Source organism: Scyliorhinus canicula, chromosome 11 (assembly GCF_902713615.1).
Source record: "Scyliorhinus canicula chromosome 11, sScyCan1.1, whole genome shotgun sequence".
Lineage (NCBI taxonomy): Eukaryota > Metazoa > Chordata > Chondrichthyes > Carcharhiniformes > Scyliorhinidae > Scyliorhinus > Scyliorhinus canicula.
The window spans coordinates 55,634,917-55,660,338 of record NC_052156.1 but is presented as its reverse complement, the minus strand read 5'-3'; the positions used below and the strand labels follow the sequence as shown (position 1 = coordinate 55,660,338).

The following is a 25,422-nucleotide window of genomic DNA, read 5'->3' as shown; positions in this document are numbered from 1 at the left end:
CGCCACAGTTTCGGTCCAAGGTACTGACTATTGTCAGAATTTTCTGTTTTTAATTCCAATTTCCAGCAACCACAGCATTTTGCTGGTAACCGATTGATTCAGTGGAAGGCTGCAGAACATTCTGCCTTTCCCATGTTACCTCAATTCCAATGCCGGTAAATATAATTAATCAAATATTCAAGAGAACTCCCCAGTTAACATCTTGAACATCTTGTCATCTTGGTATGTACGATGTGAGTTACCTTTTGAAAGAAAGGAATAGATTTGAATGGTTGCAGTGGCACAAGGATATTGCTGGGTTTGCAGTGCATGTTAAGATATATTTTGTTGCCTTGTCCTCCACCTGGGCAGAATGGATGATAGCAATACATCTCAATAATACCCTCTGGTATACAATTCAGATATGGGCTGCTCTCAAAAGCAATCACCTGCCAAAAATATTGTTATTAACTCATGTCCACTGAAGCAAAGTCTTAAGTAAGTTATGTTAGATGAAGGGAGAATTAATCCAATAGCGAGGAAAATCAGGCTCTGAGCAGCACAATGCTGTCATAGGTGGATTAAAGTAATCCAAGGTGAACATACTGTAGCCAGTGCTTCAATGGCCTTGCAACCCAAAAAAAAAATCAAACATGTAAATTTAAAATAGCTGTTAATATGAAATGCTGATTAGAATGCTGTGCTTTCCACTAAAGCTATTAACATTCTAGAGTCATCTTCAAGCCACATAAATGACCTATGTTAAATTGAAAAATTCATGCGTCTGTGGGGAAATCACTGCATTAAGTATTTTGTGTCCAGACCTCCTACTAGATTTGCCAGTGAAAATCTTAATTGATTATTTTCCATATATATTCACAAATTTGTTGTAAAAACTTGACAAATCAATTGAAAATCCTTTGAGTACTTGCACAACCAAAATATTGTTTAATTAGCTGCTTGTGTTAATTTTTGAAAGTCTTTTGTGTGAATTGAAGACATTTGGTATGATTTTCCCAAAATACAGCATTAGCAGTGTATTGTTATGAAATCACATTCCACTTACAAATCTCAACCAATAAATATTATTCCCTCAGCTTATTTCAAACAATAATATGTAATAAACTCCCAAAATATGTTTAATGACTTGTAATCCTCAAGGCAGTACATTTGAGCTCTCTCCTTCACAACAATTAATATAGCCACAGCTATTTAGATTTGTGTACTAAAGTCTAGTATACTTCTGAATGGAAAGATTGTCAACATCTGTGAAGTCCAATGGAAGATCTTTCCCATTCTCATGACTACTGGAAGAAAACATGTATAATAAGTTGCCAAGCACAAAATATAAGTGAACAATTGTGTTATAACCCGCATGGGTCTTATGGGTTGGGAATGATTAACTACCCTGTGGATCTTGCAGAATATGAGTTCCCCCAATAAAGGGAACAGGGGAGCCTTAACAATACTTGGCTTTGTATAAATAGAGTCGACCAGTAAGGCACCGACTAGAGAGAACCAGTAGGGAGCTCCTGGAGCTGTATATAATTGGACTGTAAAATAAAGTAACTTTTTGTTTCCACCTACCCGGTATGGACATTTTAATGTTCTTACAAAACTGGCGATGAGGATAAAAACTGGATAGCTATCAATGCTGCCACCTCCCCATACCGCTTGGATACAGGTTGGTAATTTGCTTTCATCATGCCTCTTTTTGGACGTTTGGATGTGTTTGATGCCAGACTGGATGATTGGAATCAAAGGATGCGTTACTTTTTCCAGGCCAACAATATCACAGAGAACGAGTGCTAACTGCCTGTGGCATGCCGAGTGGTACAGAGCCTTACATACCCAGCATCCCCAGGCAATAGAATGTTTGATGAACTTGTGGCTTTAGTAGAGCAACATTTTAACCTGACCCGATCCATTATAGCACAATGGTACCAGTTTAACGCTGCCAAATGGACCCCCAGTGAATCGGTCACCGTGTTTTTGTCGAGATTACATAAAATCCTGGAATTCTGTGAATATGGAACTGTCCTATCTGAAATGCTACCTGACCGCTTGGTTTGAGGCATTGACAATGTGGTCTCTCGGAAGAAACTGCTAGCAGTGCCTTCCCTGATCTTGCAGCAGGCCATCCAAATTATGCTATCCCAGGAAAGCCAGTGAGGGGTGCAGAAGATGGGCCAACCCTGGCAGGAATACAGCCCGCCAGTGAACCAGTTGGCCAGACACCCTGCAGAGGCAGATGTCAGCCTAGGGCTGGTATTTTCCATCCAGTTGAGCTGGACAAGGAGGGCAACTGCTTGCAGTTGAATTGCATGGCAGCCCGCCGAGTGGCCCCCATTAAAGCTGCAGTGTGAGTGAATGGACATCTGCTCCATATGGAATTGGACATTGGAATGGTGGTCTCTGATGAGACCATCAATTCACGTGATATGTGGTTAGAAGCGAACAGTGGTTTTAATCATCTAACAACAGAGCCTGGCGCGCATAGACCTCATTGACGGGCCCCACGTACATTCTGTCGAGTAGGGCCAGGGCCTCTGTATATGAGCCGGTACAATTAAGTTGAGTAGATATACGATGGCTCACCCTTGCGTGCAGTAGGCTGAGTTTCTGCTCCTCCGTAGTTTCTGTAGTGCTTGCTTCAGCCAGGTAGGCCTTAAAACATCGGAGCCAGTGTGAAAACATTTCTTTCGCCTCTGCATCCTGTGGGTCGAGTTCCAGTCGATCAGGTTTGAGGGATGATTCCATGGTCATTCCTTACTGTTTCTTAAGACGATTAAATTGATGAGACCATCAATTCACGCGACACGTGGTTAGAAGCGAACAGTGGTTTTAATCATCTTACAACAGAGCCTGCCTGTGACGAGATGAACTCTAGATACTGGCAGGCAGGCTCACAACAGCAACCTTTATACTTCCAGTTAGGGGAGGAGCCATGGGCGGAGCCATGGTTGGAGCCAAGGTTGGAGCCCAGTACAAGCTCCTCATCTCCCCCTATGGGTAGAGCTGCGCAACTACACATGATTAGTACAAGGTACAGGCTCAACACATGTTGTACAATACAGTGTGGATTATTAGTCTTTATAATTCACCACAGTCTCCATAGTCGGACAAAAAACGTTTTACTGCATTAAACTAGGGATTCAGACCTTGTCTTTGACGGACACCCAGGCAAGGTATGCCACCTACACAGGAAACCGCTGGATATCGCAGGTATTACTACCACCCCCGGTGGTTTACAGGTGTTAGTTGGTGTGCCATATCTATTGGGCCATGACTGGTCACACCATCTACAGTTGCACTGACAGAACATCCTCCAGATGGGTTCCGGTGGTTTGGGCAAGGTGTTAGGAAAATACCCCAAAGTGCTCCAACCCAAAATGTTAATACCTCAGAAACAAGGGAATGAATCGACGGATGTGGGTAATTACGTATTTGCTTTAATTTTGAACCGTTAGGCTGGTCATATAAATCAAAATGACAATTTTTGTTCCAGAATATTCCTTTCTTATTAAGATGAGAATTGACAAAATTGACAGTATACTCAAGTCACAGAACTACCACTCCAAACAAATAAACTTCATACTCTGAAGCTTTCTCCATTGTCAAAAAGTCTGACAACATGATTGATAAGGAAAAACATTTCTTACACAAAAAATGGTGCATGCACAAATCTTTGCTATCTGGTCTATGTTATGACAGATTATTTGAACTGAGCAGCAGGAACCCCCAATTGTCCCAGTTCTAAATCAATGCTATTTCTATTGAGAGAAATGGATCCGTGCCATTTTCATTGACAGTGTAGACCTGCATCTGATTCAATCTCGCAAAACAGACACTCCATCAATCATCACCAACTGATATAGCCCTAATTCACCATTCCTTTCCAACACACCACTAGAACCGTAAGACCTAGCAATGCACGATTTGCCTGGTGTTTCCTGACATCACAGCAGCGACTACATTTCAAAATTACTTAATTGAACCATGAAGCCAGGTGGCTATGTGGTATATCTTGCATTAGATTGTATTCAGGTTTTCAGGGGGGCCATTTTCTTTTATATTTGGACAACAGGTCACATTAATCTTTGCCACTTTAATGCTCAGTGATTGTACTCTCATCTTTGAAGTAGAGAGTTATGGGGCGGAATTCTCCGAGCCTCCATGCCGAAATCGCGATCAGCACTGGGGCAGAAAATGGGTGTTGACACCAAAATCCAGTGCTCCCGCAATTCTCCGGTCCCTGGAGAATCACTGCGAATCACGCGTGGTCCATGCAGCGCCCATAGGGGGCCATTGACAGAGCCCCCCCCGGGGCGATTCTCTGACGAAAACTGGTCGAGTTCTCGACGGTGTGGTTCTAGCCATATTTTGCCTGTCGGGAATGGCCAGTGGCGGCTGCGGAGTCAGTCCACGGCCACCCTGGTGGGGATGGTGGTTCCTTCACCGGAGGGGAGGTTTGACAGACGGCCAGGCTAGTGATTGGGGGCCACCGATCCGCGGACATGCATGATCCTGAGGGGGCCTATATTTTCGAGGCCGCTCCGCGGTGAGAGTCCACCATGTCGCACAGGGTGGCCGCCGAAGGTTACCAGAGTGCGCATGCGTGGACTCCCGACCGGAAGTGCAGGGCCCCGTATCCGCAGCCAGAGCTGCGAGGAGTACTCCAGGGCCCTGGTATTCCCCCTTCAGAAAGGAGAATCACTCTCGACTTTCTTCAGGAAAGTCCAGAGTGAAACGCCCGCGTTTTGGCGCTGGAGGTGGGAAATAGTCCCATGATTGAAGAATCCCACCCATGGTTTTCAAGCCTCACTCAAGACATAATTGCATAATCAAGACTGGTTCGTGCAGTTCTGAGGGACAATTGTGCTGTTGGAATTGTTACTATTGGATGAGACTTGAACTCAAAGCCAGATATGCCTGCTCAAGTGAGCATTAACAGAGCCTATTCAAACAGGAGTCTCCTCCTATGTTTATTCCTTAACCAATGTTCCAATTTGTCTCAATGCACTTTCTAAGACCTAACCATAAGCAAATTGCCTGGTGTTTTCTCACATTACAACAGTGACTACATCGTAAAATTACTTAATTGGTTATAGAATGCTTTGGGACCTCCTGAGGCTTGTCATTTTTCAAATCATTCAACATGCCTCACAGATCTCACACCCAAACCGTCTCTCATGCATGACACCTTGATTTTTCAATAATCACAAGCTGCATGCCAGCACAGACATCGCAAACTGACAAAATTGATTCAACCAGGGACGTTCCAAATCTATGAGGTCAGTGACTTGACCCAAAACTCATGTTGCTTAAAATGGCACCAGTGTCAAAGGAAACCAAGACAAGAATCAGATAAATTGGCATCACACAGTGGAAGCACCTCAGTAACTATTAGTCCAGCCTTTTACCTGAGAAATTTAAAATGTTCAGGCCGACCCTCAGTTTGTTTTTCTTCCTAATTCCTTAAGGTGGATTGTTCCACCGTGATCGAAAGTAAATTGCTTTTACAGTAAGTTCATTGGCATTTCTGATTTTAACTTGTATTACCCAACATACCCTCACCATGCATCAAAACATTCATCAGCAGGTACAGTTTAGTACATGGGCATTTAGCCTCAGGTTATGTAGCACACACAACACTGATGGTCAGGACAGCAATAAAAGCTATCAGTATTCCTCATGAGAGGGGACTAACTCAGGAAACACAGTGTACATATAGTTCACTCCAAGAAGGCATTTTATAATATAATAATCTTTATTACCACAAGTAGGCTTACATTAACACTGCAATGAAGTTACTGAGAAACTTCATTGCCACATTCTGGCACCTGTTCGGGTACACAGAGGGAAATTCAAATGTCCAAATTACCTAACAGCATGTCTTTCGGGAATTGTAGGAGGAAACCGGAGCAAGCGGAGGAAACCCACGCAGACACTGAAGAGCGTGCAGACTCCACGCAGACAGTGAACCAAGCTGGAAATCGAACCGGGGACCCTGGCATTGTGAAGCAACAGTGCTAACCACTGTGCTACCATGCCACCCTTTAATAAAGTTCAGTCTTTCAGCAGATAAAGCAGTAATTCAGAGACTTTTCATTTTTTGGATAATGTGGGGTATGAAAGTGATTAGGAGATTAATGATAAAGTAATGCTGTTACGATGATTAACATTTACACTTTTACGACAGTATGAGGTATAGAGGACTAGATGGGATGATCGCAATGTTCTCATGTACACTACAAAAAGTACTAAATATCACAAGGTCAATCATTCATGCTAAAATGTATAGTTCAATCTATTTAAAAGCAAAAGCAAAGAACACACAACCAAGTAACCAGCAATGCCATTCTTGACTTATACAATTTTTACAATCTTCCAAAACTATTAAGGCCTGGAATTCTTTCAAGAATCTTATAATGAAGGGCGGCACAGAGGTGCAGTGGTTAGCATTGCTGTCTCATGGCTCTAAGGACCTTGGTTTGATCGCGGCTCCAGGGTCACTATCTCTGTGGAGTTTGCACATTCTCCCCGTGTCTGCGTGGGTTTCACCGCAACAATTCAAAGATGTGCAGATTAGGGGGATTGGCCACGCTAAATTGTCCCTTAATTGGAAAAAATAATTGGGTACTCTAAATTTATTTTTAAAAAAGAATCGAACAACGGAGCTTCTAATGTAACATTGTAAAAAAAAAAAACGGCCCCTCCCCACAGCAAATCCCATTGACAAGTGGTGGGAGTAGAGAATCCTGCCACCAGCGAATGGTGCACTGCCGAGGAATAAGTGGCTAGGGCACCAGATTATCCAGCCCTGGGTTTCTTCGAGGCATATTACCAATGATAATTTCTTGGGACTAAGGAAATGGCAAAGACTTTAAAGGAATACTATGTATTCACTGCAAGAGATTCACTGTAGAAGACACAATCAATATTCTGGAAAGAGTGGGAGACTGAGGACTAAATTTTCAAAGACCCAATCAGGACCAAACAGAAGAGGCGCTCACAAAAATGGCCACAGAGTAAGAAGCTACTGGTCCTGCCTCCATTCTCACTTGGCCATTTTCAGAAGGTGGGGTAGGGACCAGGCCCTAGACTGCTCGCTTCTATTAAGGATGAAACTGACAGATTTGTGGGCTCATTGAGATCCCACGCCAGGTACGATTTTTTGACTTCCATTGAAGTAGCCAAACTTTAGCAGCTGTTGGATTTTGCACATCTGTGTAGACGAAGAGCCACAGATGGACGTTCAAAGAGACTAAAAGATAAGTTTCATGGTTTTTCTTCCTTTACAGTTCATCATTAAATGCTGGAGCACTGAACAAAGAACAAAGTAAAGTACAGCACAGGAATAGGCCCTCAGACCTCCAAGCCTGCACCGACCATGCTGACCATCTAAACTAAAATCTTCTACACTTCCGGGGTCCATATCCCTCTATTCCCATCCTATTCATGTATTTGTCAAGATGTCCCTTAAATGTCACTATCGTCCCTACTTCCACCACCCCCTCCGGCAGTGAGTTCCAGGCACCCACTAGCCTCTGTGTAAAAAAACTTGCCTCGTACATCTCCTCTAAACCGTGCCCATCAAAGGGCAGCACGGTGGCGCAGTGGGTTAGCACTGTGGCCTCACGGCGCCGAGATCCCAGGTTCGATCCCGGCTCTGGGTCACTGTCCGTGTGGAGTTTGCACATTCTCCCCGTGTTTGCGTGGGTTTCGCCCCAACAACCCAAAGATGTGCAGGCTAGGTGGATTGGCCACGCTAAATTGCCCCTTAATTGGGAAAAAGTGAATTGGGTACTCTAAATTTATGTTTTAAAAACTTGCCCGTCACACCTTAAAGCTATACCCCCTAGTAATTGACCCCTCTACCCTGGGAAAAAGCCTCTGACTATCCACTCTGTCTATGCCCCTCATAATTTTGTAAACCTCTATCAAGTCGCCCCTCAACCTCCAACATTCCAGTGAGAACAAACCGCGCTTATTCAACCTCTCCTCATAGCTAATGCCTTCCATACCAGGCAACATCCTGGTAAATCTCTTCTGCACCCTCTCCAAAGCCTCCACATCTTTCTGGGAGTGTGGCGACCAGAATTGAACACTATGCTCCAAGTGTGGCCTAACTAAGGTTCTATACAGCTGCAACATGACTTGCCAATTTTTATACTCAATGCCCTGGCCAATGAAGGCAAGCATGCTGTATGCCTTCTTGACTACCTTCTCCACCTGTGTTGCCACTTTCAGTGACCTGTGGATCTGTACACCTAGATCTCTCTGACTGTCAATAGACTTAAGGGTTCTACCATTCACTATATATTCCCTATCTGCATTAGACCTTCCAAAATGCATTGGTTGTATCAGTGTTCACTAAGGTTGTGTCTGTGTTTAGTAAGGTTGTATCAGTGTTCAATAAGCTAGCTGTAATTAAAAGAACAACATTGTAAATGTGGAAAGGCCTTCAGATGTGTTAACAAAAAAGTTTATCCAATGGATATAAAGGTACTGTATATTCCACAATACTGAAAGGGCAGACAGCTGAAATGATGGCCAAGTGTAAAGAACTATTTTCCAGTTACTTTTACGTATTCAATCTGGACATCTGTTGAGGTAGCAGTTCTAAAGTTTGTTTATTAATTCAATGGGTGTTATGGGCTGTTGGCTACAAGTCAACTGCCTGATCATTTTGTAAGTGCATTAAAGCAGCTGTAAGAACAAAATGTCTGTTTGATCACTCGGAGATTTATGGGCTATTCAATGGTTTTAAACTGTGATAACAAGGCTTCCGAGTTCTGGTCACAAAGTCGTTAATGGTCTCCTATTAACAACTTTGTGACCAGAACTCAGAGGCCTTGTTATCACAGCCTTGTTTAAACAGTAGCTGTTTAAAGTGGTCAGAAGGTTCAACTTTGTTTGTTGGGATACTGATTGCCTTGGAACCACGAGGCCAAGGTGATTTGGGAACAGAGGTGGCCCTTTTAATCTGCCTGCTCTGGACTCAGCCTGCCTCCAACTCTGTCTTAGTGACAGACCCACCTCCAGGCAACTGCAGACCTGAACCCCCGGAAATTCCCAGCTTCTAGCAGTCTTGAGATGGAGGGATTAGTCCACCCTCCACGTGAAAATCGGGCCCAAGATTCTAGTGAGAGTGAAGAATTTAAAGAAACTAGTGAGAGTAGAAATACAGTATTACTTTAAAAAATGCTGATGAAATGAATGGGAGTAAAATCAAAAACATTTCTGGACCTGATGGCCTACATCCTGGGGTTTAAGAGGTGGTGAGAGGGAATGGATAAACTGGTTTTAATCTTCCAGAATTCCCCAGATTCTAGAACAATCCCCATGCATTGGATCATAGAAAACATAATCATGCTATTTAGGAAAGGAGGTAGAGAGAAACCAGGAAACAATGTCCCAGTTAACCTGACATCAGTAATATGTAAAATGCTAGAATTTATTATTCGGGATATGGTAACAGGGCACTGAGAAAATTGTGGTATGAATAAGCAGGTCAACACAAATTTATGAAAGGGAGATTGGGTATGATAAATCTGTCAGGTTTTTGAGGTTGTAGTTGGCAGTGGGAACCAGTGAGTACAATCTATTTGTATTTTCAAAAAGCACTTGATAAAGTACTATAATCCCTAATTGCTTTATATTATACTATATTATATTATTATTATTTAGAGAAGGTGGTGATATGCCACTCCCTGAACCATTACAATCTATGTGTGTCGGGATATCCATGGTGCTGTTTAGACGAGACTTCCAGGATTTTGAACCAGTGACAGTGAAAGAACAACAACATAGTTCCAAGTCAGGATGCCATGTGGCTTGGAGTGGATCTTGCAATGTGGTGGTGTTCCCTTGTAAATGCTGCCCTTGTTGTTTTGTGTGGTACTGGTTGTGGTGATATGCATCACTGTAAATACACAAGGGGTTAATGTAGATACACTAGGACATTGTAAATAACATGGGGTTAATGTGAACACACTACACCTAGCTAGCCACTAGAGGGAGCACCAGAGACATCATGACATTAATACAGTCAACCAATGGGTCAGTAAGATAGGACACGACCAATGGGCATTCAAGACACACATACACAGGTGACACTACCACAGGAGGGCATTACACCAACCCATATATAAGGACACAGCACACATGTGGAGACACTTAGTGAGTACACAGGGTTGATTGAACACATCACACCCACCACGTGGATTGTAGCAGACTGGTTAGATAGTCTGAGTAGCTATAGCAGGATTAACAGGAGAGTCGAATCCAAGTAGGAGAATTGTTAACAGTTTAATAAATGTGTTAAAGTTATCTCCAAGTCTGAACCTTCCTTTGTCAGAATGCACATCAAGGAAGCAGCTTATGCTATGTCAAGAGCATAACAAAACACTGCTCACGTTTGGAAATGCTGTTGAAGGAGCCTTGGTGAGTTTCTGCAGTGCATCTTGTAGATGGTAGACACTACCATTGTGCATTGATGGCGGAGGGAGCGAATGTTAAAGGTGGTGGATGAGGTGCCAATCATGTGGGCTGCATTGCCCTGGATGGTGTCAAGCTTCTGGAGTATTGTTCGAGCTGCTCTCATCCAGGCAAGTGGAGAGCATTCCATCACACTCTTGACATTGTGCCTTGTAGATGGTAGACAGGGTTTGGGGAGTAATGAGCCAAGTTATTTACCAGCCACAGAATTCCCAGCCTCTGACCTGCTCTTGTTGCCACAACATTCATTCATTTACTAAATAAATTTACTGAGATAGGTTGCGTTAATCCTTGTTTCATTAATATATCTTGCATGATTTGTTAATTCATATTTCTCATATATTTACATCTAACATTTCAACAATGTTTATAACTATATTAGATTCTGCAGACTCATGTCAATTATTTTGATGCTATAAACAAAGTGGTACATTTTTGTCATGCTGACTCTCCCTAAGTGAATGCTAACAATATGAGATGAGACAACTTGACAGCGAAAGAGCCATAACATTGCCTAGGCCTCCACTAACTGATCAGAGCACTGGGATATTTTGCACACTGACAAATGGCTTCACTCGATCCATAATAAATTGTACGTGTGCTACACTGGAATGCTAAATTTATTGAGAGAGGATGTCTGCATTTGGAGCAGATAGCACCAAACAGCGAATGTAATGTGTCAGTAAAAGAAGATCCACCAACTACGTTTTTTCTGGCATTCTGACGTTATGAGAGTGTTCTGAGATGATTCAAAAGATTTTTTACTTGTATGCATTATAATTTTGATTTGTTTTAATCAGTCTTCCAAATAGCCAGATTTGAGTACAAAGCTGAAGGGTGGGATTCTCCGGTCCCCAGCCATGTGTTTCTCAGTGACGCATCGTTAGCTGGCGGTGGGCTTCTATCTTCCCGCCATGGATCAATGGGATTTCTGTTGAAGCTCCCCCACGACGCCGGGAAATGCACGGACAGGGGTGCACTGCCAGCAGGGACAGAGAATCCAACATTCCGATTCACGACATATCCCAAAGTGCAACAGGCTTGTGTTATCACAGTATCAGCTGAACCGCATTATAAAAACGTGCAGAAAGTCAGTTATTATAATGATTCTTCCAGAATGTTAAATGTTGAAGAATAACTGAAATTACTCTCATGTCTTTGTGACGTTAGACATGTACAAAACTTCAATGATTTTGTGGAACAAGTAATTACTTAAAGAACTAAATTAGCAACCTCATAGAACTTCCCTCACTTTTGCACTATCGCTCCCACACTAAGATGTTTCGCCTCTCACTCTCACACATAGAAAACACAAAGTAATTCTTAAAGAAGGAATCAGAGGAATATTGAATAATATTTTCTATGAACTAATATTGATCATTCATTTTACATAGTAAAATGTAATTATTTTAATTCATGGGATATGGGCATCACTGGAAAAGCCAGCATTTACTGCCCATCCCAAACTGCCCTTGGACAGATGATGTTGAGGTACTTTCTTGCATCTAGCTAAATGGTTTCAGAGGGTAATTACATTAATCACATTGCTGTAAATCTGGAGACAATGTAGGCCAGAGTCGATAGGACATTAGATTTTGTTTAATTTTAAACATGCTGGTAGTTTCTCCACTGCTGAGACTAACTTTTAATATATATATACAAATAATTCAAGTTTGCATTTAATGCTGCTGTGGTGAAATATGAACTTGTATATCTGGATCATAAGCCTGGCTTTCTGGATTATTAGTCCAGTAACATACATGTTATGTGTCCATATTCCAAGGTTGATCAAATCATCAGTAACCATTTGCCAGGAGAGGAATCCCAGTGTTAAAACAGACAGCTGCTGCTAATACTTCAATATACTGTCAGTTTGTGAGAATAGACTGGAAAAAAAAACATTCACACCATCAAGCCTGCTGCTGCTTCCAAGAGATCATGTATAATCCATACTGCCATACACTATCACGAACTAACTGTGACAGGTGAAGGCAAGATTACATAAAAAGGTTCAAGAAGATAAAACTGAAACTTCTCCCCAATTCTCAAAGGTAAGCAACATTTAATTTAACATAATCCAACTTTAAGTGGTTATATTCCATAAGACAATGTTTTCTTGCTCTCAGAACACACATTATTCATAAAAATACTGAGGGAGCCAGTTTAACTCAGTTGGTTAGACAGCTAGTTTGTTATGCAGAGCAAGGCCAAAAGTGCAGGTTCAATTCCTGTACCAGCTGAGGTAATTCATGAAGGCCCTGCTTTCTCAACCTTGCCCCTCGCCTGAGGTGTGGTGATCCTCAGCTTAAATGACATCCAGTCAGCTCTCCTCCCCAAAGGGGAAAACAGCCTATGGTCATATGGGACTATGTTGACTTTACAACTACTGACACACTAATCTACATCTATACTTGTCATTATAATCTCCATATGCAGTCGTTATTTCTATTAAATATTTAATACTTGTTTTTCATATAAATCTTTTTAACATATTCCAACTATTATGATTCTCTTCAATAACAGAAACATAATATAAAATGATGAAAAGATCTAACACTATATGAAACGAATAGGCTGCTTTTCTGTCTATTACCAGGAGATATAATATGACATTTTCATCCTCAGATAGGACTGCTAGGCTCGCACCAACAATGTGTACACCGAACAGCCATTTCTAAAATAGCTAAACACTACCTGCTCCAGAGAAAACAATTGTCTCAATAATTCTACAGCCAATGAATATACTGCAAAATGTTGTGTGGTATTTTACACGATCAGATTAATCCGCCAGAACATCTGCTTTGTTTGCATACTGTTATGAAGTGTTTTCTAACATTTTAGACATTAGCCATTTACATTTGTAATATCCCTGATCGTCATTTGCAAACAAGCCGATGTTCTGTTATTTTGTATTTGAGACTATATTACTCCAACACAATTCGGTTGGCTCTGCCTATTGGGAAACTGTTACAAATCAATAGATGTCTGTATTAGATATAATAAATATTTCTGCTGCTTGGATAACTATAACCACTGTGAATTATGTAACCAATTAAGTTATCTGATCACTCTCACTCATGGAGCTTTCCATAATACGTAACTAACCTAATATATTCATTATCCATCGGAGTTTTAAGCTGAATCTAATTAAGCAATAGACATAGGAATTTCAACATACAAAGCAATAAAGGACACAGAATATGGTAATAAATGTCCCAGCATATCTTGCACTTATTTATGGACACAGAGCTGACTAAATCAAAAGACACAAGATAATAATTTTGCTTTACTATTCAAACATTAAGTGATTGTGGAAAAGCAAAGACAGCCAGCAGTTCCATGTGAACAACTTGTGTGGCACTGCTTCTGAACGAGCTGTTAAATACATTATCTTGAATTAGGTTGTGCGCTACGGTGTGTCATTACTCTTCTGAACAATCAGATGTTGGATGGTAATAGTTTCATATGTGTGGGAAAAATCTTGTTTCCAACAACGTTTGGCATTTCTTGGTTTAATATTATTTATACCACATAGTAAACCTTTAAAATTAAACATAGATAACACGAAAGAAAAGCTGATGCTTCCACTCTTTATAACATTGAAATAGAGAAGCAGCACTGACAAGTCAGGTTGGCACTGATGTGACTTCACAAAGCAGCTTCAATTAATTTATATTGTTAAAAAATAATGGCCCAAATCTTCTGACCCAGATTGGACGCCAAGCCCCAACATAAAAATACTTACTTACCTTCCTCCGTTTTTTGGAGGGGGGCAATCTTCCAAAGGAGGATCCTTCCAAACTTAATCAGCACATGAAAATGTGGAGACATCAGACATTAGTGAAGGGAGTCTACACAGAAGCCTTGCCCCCTTTTTACAGCATCAACTGCTGCCATGTTCTGGCAGGTAAAGAGTTTAAATGTCCCTTTACTTCTTTGAAAAGCTAAGGAGAGAAGATACGTGCATATAAGGGTAGGGTGGGCGAGCAATGTAGGTAAGATGGGTGAAGTGGCAGCTGGGCAGTGAGGTCAGGTCAGTGGTCTGGGAGGGGAATGGGAGAGACCAAGGTCAGATGATGGGGGCGAGTACAGACAAGGTTAGTGGGTGGGGTCAGTTTGAGTGAGGGTCACTTGTATAAGTTACTCAGGATTTACACAAAGATTTTTCTATCCAATGTTTCCTGGGAAATTATTCAGGTAACAGCCTGAAGACATCGATTCTAACTCAAAGTTGGAGACATATTCCAGTGGGTTCCAGGGAGCTGGGGAATTACCCATTGGGAGTTCAAACTTCCCATGGAATTCCAAAGGAGTCAATCTGACGGGACTTCCAAGAGGTTCTAAATCACATCTTGAGGATTAGATCCGGTGTCCACTATCCAGAGACTGGAAGATCACAGCAATAATCCTTCTGTTTTAATTCAAGCATGTAGACATCAGAGCTAGAATGTCATGGTCAGCAGTGAGGTACAATGAATATTCCTATGGAGAGTGATTATAATTAACTAATGGAGTGGGACATATACACGTTTGCTTGCCATCATCACTTATTATATCATATCACTTATGTTACCTTGAGGCTCAATTATTCTGATGTTCTCCTGGCTGGTTTCCCATCTTCCACTCTCCATTAACATCTTTCCCTCTCCATTAATACGAGTTCATCAAAACTCTGCTGCCCATATCATAACTCACATTCAGTCCTGGTCACTCAGACATACATTGAGCTCTTGGCCCACCAATGTCTTGAACTAAAATTCTCTTATTTTTTTAAAAAATACAAATGCTCCTGCTCTCATTACCTTTCCCTGCCTCTCACTGTAACCTCGTTCAGCCGTACAATCTTCAAGAACTATGCATTCTTCCAACTCTGATCTCCCAAATCCAACTTTCTTCATCCCACTATTGACATCCGTTCCTTCAGATCTCATGATCTTAAATTCCGGAATTATCCACTTAAACTTCCACCTATCCCTCTCTTATCCTTTAAGACTCTCCATAAAACCCATCTCTTCAGCCAAGATTCTTAGTCAGCTGTCTCTTTTTTTGGGATGGGTGTGGTTTTTTTCCCATGAAATTATTCTGAAGTGCTTTGGGATATTTGACTATGTTCAAAGGTGTTGTATAAAAATGCCATCACATCACCGTTATTTATCTGTGACAGCACTGTGATACAAGTCATGTAATTATTTCCAACAGGCAAGGTGTTTTGAACGGGAAGGAGTCTCATTATAAATGCAAAGCCTTTATGAGCTATATTTATTTTATCAACACAAAATCACCTTTGTAAAATTGCTATCATGTGGCACAGATTCTCTACTATCCAGAAGCTCCTAAGTTCTGATCAGTGAACATTTGTGATAAGGTATGAATGCATTATGCCTGATCTCTGATATGAACAAGTCTAAACTCTGACTTGATAAACCCTAATTATAAGGCTTGAAGAATATCATATTGAGAGTAATGGATACTCAACACTGAGTGCAAGGTAATAATCTCTTCAATCATGGCATAATAATGGCAGGAATTACAACAGGGAAACCTGAATAATTAGAACCACCATCTGAACTACAGGTAAGATTGGACTTGAAATCATTTCAGAGTAGCTATTACTTTTTAGTACATGTAGTAAACATCTGTGCTCAATGTATTTGACATTTGATCAAATCCAAACTGAAAATGTAACAATCGTGTTATAATCATTCCAAATATTTTGGGGGAAAAATCAATAGTTAATTACTGACAATAACTTGGGTAATTTATGCATTGTATATTGCAAATGTCTCGGGTACAGTGTATCACAAGGCAAAAACACCAAGGATTTTAAATGATATAATTTGCTATAGGTGATACAGGAGATATGCTTAACAACATAATCTCAAACCCACTGCCAGCTGTCTTATTCTATATAATTTATCCTAACCATTGTCTCCGCCCTCCACCCCACACCATTCGCCCCACCGACCAGCCCACACTCCAGCCCCACTCAGTATGAATCAGTACTCCTCCATGTTGAACGCCAATTGGAAGAAATGCTCAGGGTAACAAGGGCACAGAACATACTCTGTATGGGGTGGGGCGGGGTGATTTAAATGTCTATAACCATGTACTACAACTGATAGAAAATGCCATGTCCTGATGGCTACTAAACTGGGCTTGCAGTAGGTGACGCGGAGGAAACCAGAGAGGGAAAAATCCAGTTGACCTCATCCTCACCAATATATTGGTAACAGATACATCCTGCCTTGATACTATTGCCAAGAGTGACCACCACATAGTGGAAATAAAGTCCTGTCTTCACATTGTAGACACCCTCCATTATGCTGTGTGGCACTTCCACCATGCTAATTATTTTAAGTGTATCTTCACATACCCACATTTGTTCCTTTGGGAAATAATGGGGAAGTGGTTAAAGAATTCATGAGCTGATCGTAATCCCATTGAACCACATTATGAATGCTCCTTCCATGGCTAACAAGTCCTGGCATTGGACTTGAACCCAGAGCTTCTGATCTAAAGGTAGGTACACTATCACTGCGACACAAGATGTTAAATGAGATAGATGGACAACAGATCTAGCAACATAAAACCAGACATCTAAGAGGCACTGTGGGCCATCAACAGCAGAAATGTTTTCACCCAACCTGTAATCATGTGGCCCAGCATACTCCCCCACTTTATCATTACCATCAAGCCAGTGATCAACCTGTTCAATAAAGGGTGCCAGAGAGCATGCCAAGTCCAGCGCCAGGCATACCTAAAAATGAGGTGTCAACCTGGTGAAGCTACAATAAGGAACTATTTGCAAGCCAACAGTGGAAGCCAGGCAGACTTAAACAATATCACAATCAATGGATCAGATCAAAGCTCTGAAGATCTGCCACATCTAATTATGAATGATGGTGGACAATTAAGCAACTAAAAGTTAAGATGGAAGAGGCTCTACAAGCATCCCCATCCTCAATTATGGAGAGTCCTTCACATCAGTGCAAAAGACAAGGCTGAAGCATTTGCAACCATCTGATCCAACTGTGCCTCCTCCCTGAGGTATCCAGCATCACAGATTCCCAGCCTCACAGTCAATTTCATGACTCCGCAGTATAGCAATAAATGAATGACAGCATTGGATACTGCAAAAGCCCTGACATAATTCCAGCAATAGGACTGTAGACCTTTTCTGCAGAACCATTTGCACCCCTAGCCAAGCTGTTTCAGTACAGCAACAACAGTGGCAACCACCAGGTAATGTGAAAAATTGACAGGTATGTCCTGTCCACAAGAACCAGGACAAATCCAACCTGGCCAATTTTCACCCTACTTGTCTACTCTCGATTATCAGCAAAGAGATGAAAGGGGTCACCAACAGTGCAATAAAGCAGCATTTACTCAGCAATAACCTGGTCACTGACACTCAGCTTTAGGTCCACCAAGACCATTCAGCTCCTGACCTCATTACAGCCTTGGTTCAATTATGGACAAAAGAGCTGAACTTCAGAGGTGAGAGTGACTGCACTTGACATCAAGGCAGCAGTTGACTGAGTGTGGCATCAAGGAGCCCTGGCACAAATTGAGTCCATGGGAATCTGGGGACAACTCTCTACTGGTTGGAGCCCTACCTAGCACAAAGGAAGATGGTTGGATTTACTGGAGACAAATCACAATCCCAAGACATCAGGAGTTCCTCAGCATAGTGTCCTGGGCCCAAACCTCTTCAGCTACTTCCTCAATGACCTTCCCATGATCATAAGATCAGTAGTGGGGATGGTCACTGATGACTGCACAATGTTCAGTGCTAGTCATGACTCCTCAGATACTGAAGCAGGTTGTGTCCAAATGCAGCAAGACCTAGACAACAGTGATGTATGGTCTGATAAGTTGCAAGTAATATTCACGCCACATAAGTGCCAGGCAATGACTAACTGCAATAAGAGAGAATCTAACCATCACCCTTTAACATAGGGGCTGGTTTAGCTCACTGGGCTAAATCGCAGGCTTTTAAAGCAGACCAAGCAGTCCAGCAGCACGGTTCGATTCCCGTACCAGCCTCCCCGGACAGGCGCCGGAATGTGGCGACTAGGGGCTTTTCACAGTAACTTCATTGAAGCCTACTCGTGACAATAAGCGATTTTCATTTTTCATTTCATAAAATGGCATCATCATGGCTGAATCAACCACCATCAGCTCCCTGCATGTTACCATTGACCAGAAACTGAACTGGGCTAGCTGGTTACAAGAGCAGATCAAAGGTGGGGAATTCTGTGCTGAGTAACTGACCTTCTGATTCCCCAAAACCTATCCACCTTCTACAAGGCATCATTTGGGAGTGTGGTGGAATACTTTCCACTTCCTGCATGAGCACACGAGAACCTCAACACAATCCAGGACAATACAACCTGCTTCAATTACATCTCATTCACCGCCTTAAAAGGTCACGACTGACACACAGCTGCAGCAGTGATTACCATAGACAAAGATGCACTGCAACAACTCACCAAGGCTCCTTCAACAACACCTTCCAAAACTGTGACCACTACTTCCTAGAAGGACAAGGTCAGCAGATGCATGGGAACATCACCACCTTTAAGTTCCCCTGTAAGCCACACACCATCCTGACTTGGAACTATATCCCATCCACTGTTGCAGGGTCAAAATCTGGAAACTCCCTTCTTATCAGACCTGAGGTTGTACCAAGACCACATGAACTGCAGCCGTTCAAGAAGATGGTTCACCACCACCTCTTCAAGGAAAATTAAGGATGGACAACAAATATTGGCCTAGCCAGTAACATTCACAATCCATGAAAAAATACATTTTTAAAAATGTGCTTCTGGGAATTATTATTTATTCGACAAGTTTGATTTTAGGTTTTGAGATGGCTTATGTGCTATTTATTTACAACATAATTGCAGCATGTTTTATGTTATAATATGTTAGATAATTGACCCTGTATATATGTAATAGGGAAAATTACAGACATAGCAACTACATTACATAAACATGCCATTCAGCCCAACTATTGGGGCAGATGTTTAACATCCACACTAGCAGCAGTCCTCCTAATAGGCACATGTTAGCCTTGTTACTATATCTCTTTAACTCCATTTTTCTTTGATTGCCTTTTCTTGTTACCTATTAGATGCTGACATGATTTCTGTTTCAATTACCAACTCCAGAAATACATCTCGCAGCCGCACAAACCTGTGTAAAACTAAACCAAATCTCTCAAATCTAAATTCCAAGATGAACAATCAGTGAGCGTAATCGTTCTGACTGTATCCACTTGTTTTCAATGCTGTTGCAACAAATTCCCCCCCCCCCCCCCACCCTCTGCCAATGACTGTCACATAGGAGTGCGGTCAGTGCATGGGAGTTCCATGTACCTCTGTTCTCAGTGACAGCTAGGATAGAGTCGGAGATTTCTCTAGTCTGTCCCATGAACAGACTGGAAAAAAATAAGTTGATGGCTAAAATATGTGGTCCTAGTCCCTTAACCAAAATCGAATTTGGCCAGCGACACTCCAAGTGATGCTGTTAATGATATCAAACACCTTCTGGCCCTAAATTACCATGAGTGGTGCTGACCATTCATCTATAATACCCTGCCACTAACTAGAATGGAATGTGGGATTTATCGTGATGTTCATTAACTGTCTCTGTTGGAGTTTTTGACATTATCAGAACACTTGTTGAAAAACAGGCATGTCGCTTATTGCTAGCTAAGTATGGTGTATAATGCAAATATATCCTTCGGAGCAAACAACTGTGTATAGCTTTAGTAATGCGAATTTGTCAAAGTGAACGCCGATTTGGCAACATGCAGCCGTGCGAAGTGAGAATTGGGTAGGGCTGACTTACATCATTTGGGGGTGGCAAAGATATTTTGAAGAAGCTTCTGAAGGAATGCGCCCAGGTAGCAGAGTTCTGTATGGCTGAGTCTCCCCAGGTATCTGTCTTTGAGAACAGAGGTATACGGAATTCACTGCACTCCTGTGAGTCAGTTATTGGCAGAGGGGAGGGGATTTCGGACAAACATTGAAAACATGTGGATACAGTCAAAATGTCAACTGGTGCAGGTAGCAAGGTACAGGTAGCGGTCGGAGAGGTGTCTGTCCCGAAGGAACATTTTAAAGTTCCAGCTTGTGATTTCCCTTGTGAAATGGGATTGGGACCCGGGCGGTTGTAGTTCAGAAGTGAAGGTGATCTCACATTTATCCAACTGGTCAGTTGAACTATGTGCGCAGCAGTAATTCTCTCCAACATGTCCATCCGTGGCCGCTATTTCTGGGCTCTGAAGCAGGCGACTTGTTTAATATGTTCCACCAAACAAATGGTCGCAACAGAAACCTTTCATCTGCCCGTGTCGATTGATTTGTCAGTTAGTTTGTATCTTGTGGAAATCTTATTACTGGTTAAAAAAAATACCAATGACCCATTTGTCTTGCAATGGTTACACTTTGATCATTGCTGTTGTAAATGCTAATGCCTCATGCTTGTTATATTCTGTAGATGTTTTGTATTCGGGAAGAGGTGGTGGTGGGGGGGGGGGGGGGGGGGTTACCGCATTTTCTGTGCTAAATAAGACAGGTTAAAATTCCGCCTGTTAACTGAGCCTGGAAGTATACTGATCGCCAATTATTCCCACTGTTAAATTCCCCTGGACAAAGTTTCCTGTCTCTGTGCAGACATGGAAATGTCAATGCAAACCAATCCCGCCCAGTGAAAATCGATAACGTCAATCAATGGATTTTCGCTCTGCAAATTGCCCCCTCTCTATTTAAAACACAGGAGGACAGCATCGGTTCGAGGATGTGTCGATAATGTTCGGATGCAGGAAACCCTCTGCCAAATGCAGTGCCGATCTTTTGTAATGTTTGGGCAGAAGCGGGAGGGCTATAATCTGCCGGAAGGGCCGAGAGGCTCCCGCTGCCATCGATCAGTGGTCAGCTGCCAGTGTCGGGTGAATTGTCCCCGGAGCGAGTTTACAGCCGCGGTTTGATCCATTCCCCTGTGTGTGTGTGTGTGTCAGCTGATTCGGCAGCAGAAAGGGAACTAGCACCAATGGGTTGTCATTGAACTGGCACTCGCTTCATTGCTGGACAGGTGGAGGACCGGGGGCACGTCACATTGCACTCACATGTATTGGACTGTATCTAGAGAGAGGGAAGGAGGGGGGAAGGAAGGAGCTGCTGGGAGGGGGGGGGGGGAAGGAAGGAGCTGCTGGGGGGGGGGGGAGGGGGAAGGAAGGAGCTGCTGGGGGGGGGGAGGGGGAAGGAAGGAGCTGCTGGGGGGGGGGGGAGGGGGGGAGGAAGGAGCTGCTGGGGGGGGGGGGGGGGGTTGAATCTCATCAATCTTGGACAGCCTTGGTGCAGAGCTGTTATCTGCCGGCCATTCACAGCAGGAAGCGCTGAGCTTTTTGATCAGCTTTATCCCAATCCTGTCCACTTTCCAGAAATAATATGGAAACATTTGCACACACACACACAAAAATAGCTCTCGGTGTTTGAACCCCTGCTTCTCAAGGCGTGTGTACCGCATCTTCCAGTGCACCTTGCCTTATTCCAATAATTAATCCCGTTCTCCCTTATCCCACCTCTCTTTCCCCCACCCCCTCCAAACCTCCCTTTGGCTCCACTCCTTTCCAAATCTCGGCTCCCATTTCCCCGCCCTATTTGGGTCATTCCCACCGCTCGTCTATTCTTTTTTTTTCTCCAGCGGTGCCCCCAGGATCTTTCTGTCCATTTGCCCAAACGTCCTGTCAATGTGCTCAAAGTTGCAATCTCTCCGCGCCGCTTCGATCGCCTTGGCTGGCTTGCAAAGAGGAACCGGGTCAGACGGGAGCTGGCCATCTCCACACAACATCCCCCCCGCCCAGTTACACATGGCCCAAAGTGCTCTTCTTACCTGGCCGATGGAGATAAAGTTGCTCAAGTGTTGGCGGGAGAGCTCCGTGACTGAGCAGCAAAGCGCAGGCTGTGATGCAGATGGAGAGCAGCAGAGACATTGTCGATAGCATCGCGGCCCTCTGCAAAGCAGGAAGTATGAAAGAAACTTAGACCGTCTCCAGCTCCCCCGCAGACTGCAATACCGAGCAAGCTCCAAGCTCCCGTCTTCAATCTGGGAATCAAAATCCTTGCATATCAACAAGAGCAAGTGAGAGACCCCCCCCCACCCCCAACCCCGGTCGATGGCTGAAGCAGGAACTGCCGACAAAGTTTAGAAAAGGGGGGGTTTGCTCGGTTCTGGCGGGCTCGCTGAGCTGCTTTTTAAGAAGCTGAAACGCCTGCTCCAGACTCGGCGCTCTCCTCCTCCGCTCTTTAATACTGAGGAAGGCAACACTCACCTATGGGAAAGAGGCGAGTGTGTGTGGGAATGCCGCAACGACCGATGCTTCATCAGTGCTTTCCCCGCGAAAAAATAGCTGCCGACTAATTGGGTTATCAGAAAATACTTGACATTATTCTCTCTCTCTCTCTCTCTCACGTCTTGGCTGGAAGCATCTCCAGGCCAGACACTTTACTCAGTTCTGGAGGTAGATTCCATGGTTCAGCACAAGTCAAGCTTGAATGAACAGAAAGATCCGCGGCCGGCCCCCGGGAAGTCGCTTGGCAATTCTGTGTCAGGAGGTATTTCCACGGAGGTTTGCCCGGGGCGGGAGAGGCCGAGTGCTTGAGCTGCCCAGATGACTTGAGCCGGGACGATTCAACTGAGCACCACTGGTTCCGGGGGCGGGGGGGGGGGGGGGGGGGCGGAGAGGCAGGGGGTGGGGAGGTTGTTGTTCAGAGTCTTCAAATCGTCTGCTTGTTCCCCGGTCCCGCCGTCGCTCCTGAGCCCTTAAAGGGGGAGATACCCGCCTGTCAGCATCATCCCCTGCGCTCCTCCGGAATCAACTGCATCCACTGGAACCCACACAGAGGGAGAGGGGAGGGAGCAGACTGACCCAGCACAGCGGCTAACTCAGCACTCACACTCCATTCCATTCAGAAGTTTAGTGACCAGATCTATCGCTTCGTTTGGCGTCAAAGAGGAAATCTGGATGTCAAAGTTGACAAATGTCCTGTAATGTCTGACGTTGTAACTAACACAAGTTTTCTGTGTGCACGGGAGCCGTGTGTTTATTCAGGTGTTAATGTAGTCACATTTCAGTCCCACTTACTGCATTCATTGAGCTGGACTCCGGGATAACCCCTCCCCCTTTTGTGTTAAACTCCAATCTCTCTCTGCCCCGGACCCAGGGACACAAGCGGTCTGTGTGTGGGTGGGTGTTTGGGATTGTTTCCTGTTCCCCACCCCCGGGATTTGGTTCTCTCGCCCCGCTCGCTCCTTACCTGGAAGAGTGAGACAGTGGGCCGCCCCTTGGGAGAGGGATGGCTGGAGGGAGCTCCTCCTCCGGACTATCACTCCCAGCTTCCAGCCAAATGTGAACCGTGAACTTGCCCAGAGAGAGGCCGCCAGCTGCTTCCCATGCGGGAGTGGCTGCCGCTACCTCTCGTCAAGGACACCCAACTGCATCCCCGCTCCTTCCTCACCTCCCAATCACCCCTCTCCATGCATTGCACAAAGTCGATACAAATGTCCTGGCACGTTAATCCAAGCGGCTGGAGCAGCAGATCAAACGATACAGCACAACTTCTTCATCACCCGAAACCAAAGAGCGCGCTGCTTGCACTGTCCTTGGCCTCCCTCCTACTTAACCCTGTTTGAATTTCAGGCATCTTTCTTCATTGGCAGTAACACCGCGTCTTAAAGCGAGACTGTCTGCGAAAGCACTGAGTCTGGCTGTCAATGTCCATTTTGTGCCGCCAGCAATATCCACCTTTCCCGCGGGAGTGGGGGGCGGGAGGGGGAATCTGGTTTTATATTAAAGCAAATCAGATGGTGATAGCTCCGGAGATGATGTATCCCCGGGGCCCTGTGGGGAAAGATGCTCACTGAGTTGATAAATGAGCAGTGGCTGGAACTTAGTGTGACAAAAACAGAACATTTCCACACTTACGCAGTCAGCTGGCCAGAAGGCAAAATGTTTTTTTGTGTGTTTTGTGTTTTCTGTGTTTGGTTTTTCTCTCTCTGCCTCTGTTCCAGTACAGAATTGAACTTTTGTTGTTGTTGATGTTGTTTGATGCCGGGATGTGCGGATGCGAGCGAGGGACACCCTGCACCTCTTTATAATGGGGCAGTTATCTGCCTGCTGCTTATTGCCCCCCCCCCCCCCGCTAAGGATGTAGAGCTCCCACCCGGACCGGGAATAGTTAGACAGTAATTCAGCCCAAGCTGCAGCAACATGATGCTATATCAATACATTCGCGGCTGCCTGCACCGCAAGGCACCTTTCAAGTGGCGGGATTGCACGTAGGGTTAACATGTGCATCTTGTAATAGGTTATTTGGAGCAAAATATCAATGTTTCCATGAAGACACAACACTAGAATCAGCAAGGAAACGCGGGAAATTTGACTTTTAGTTGATTTCCCTACGAAAAACACATTGCATTTGCACTCTCGAATGGTCCGTCAAATGTTACTTATCAAATCAATTATTAAAATTTCAATCTGAGTTGCTATCTATTCATCATCTCTAATTGGATTTCCCATTGATTTTGGATTCACTTGTGTAGAAGTATTGGAGGCAAAGTCGGCGTCTCGGGAAGTTTGATGAAGTGCCCCCTGTGTTAGATGAAACAACATCGACAGTCCACCAGGAGAGGGAAATGGTAAAACTAAAAGCGGCTATCCCACATTGGAAGGTTGAGAATAAGGAGCAAACAACTTTCGATCTGTGTGGGGCGCGAGCAGACCCTTCAGGAGTATTTTGGGACTTCACTGCATTTGAGAAAGTTTTTTAAAAAAGTTACAGCCAATAAGTCGCATCATTTTAGCAAGGGGATGTGGGGTAACTCACTCCAATTTGTCCATCACTTTTTAAAAACATGTAGAGCATGTCTCAA

General features: G+C 43.7%; 1 protein-coding gene across 5 annotated transcripts in view; it reads right to left on the bottom strand.

Annotated features, from left to right (window-relative positions):
- The window catches only part of LOC119973093 (chemokine-like protein TAFA-1), a 691,496-nt gene extending 667,313 nt beyond the window's left edge, over positions 1-24,183 (bottom strand). Inside the window, exons 1-2 of one of the 5 annotated variants that reach the window (XM_038810605.1) lie at positions 24,009-24,183; positions 22,384-22,504 (exon numbers count right to left, since the gene is read on the bottom strand). In XM_038810605.1, the coding sequence (XP_038666533.1) occupies positions 22,384-22,504; positions 24,009-24,029 (142 nt within the window). In that variant the 5' untranslated portion in view covers positions 24,030-24,183. Of the gene's footprint in view, positions 1-22,383; positions 22,597-22,822; positions 23,214-23,807 lie in introns of those variants that run through there. The other 4 variants (XM_038810604.1, XM_038810608.1, XM_038810607.1 and 1 more) reach the window with 4 other exon arrangements.
- Positions 24,184-25,422: the final 1,239 nt, after the last annotated feature.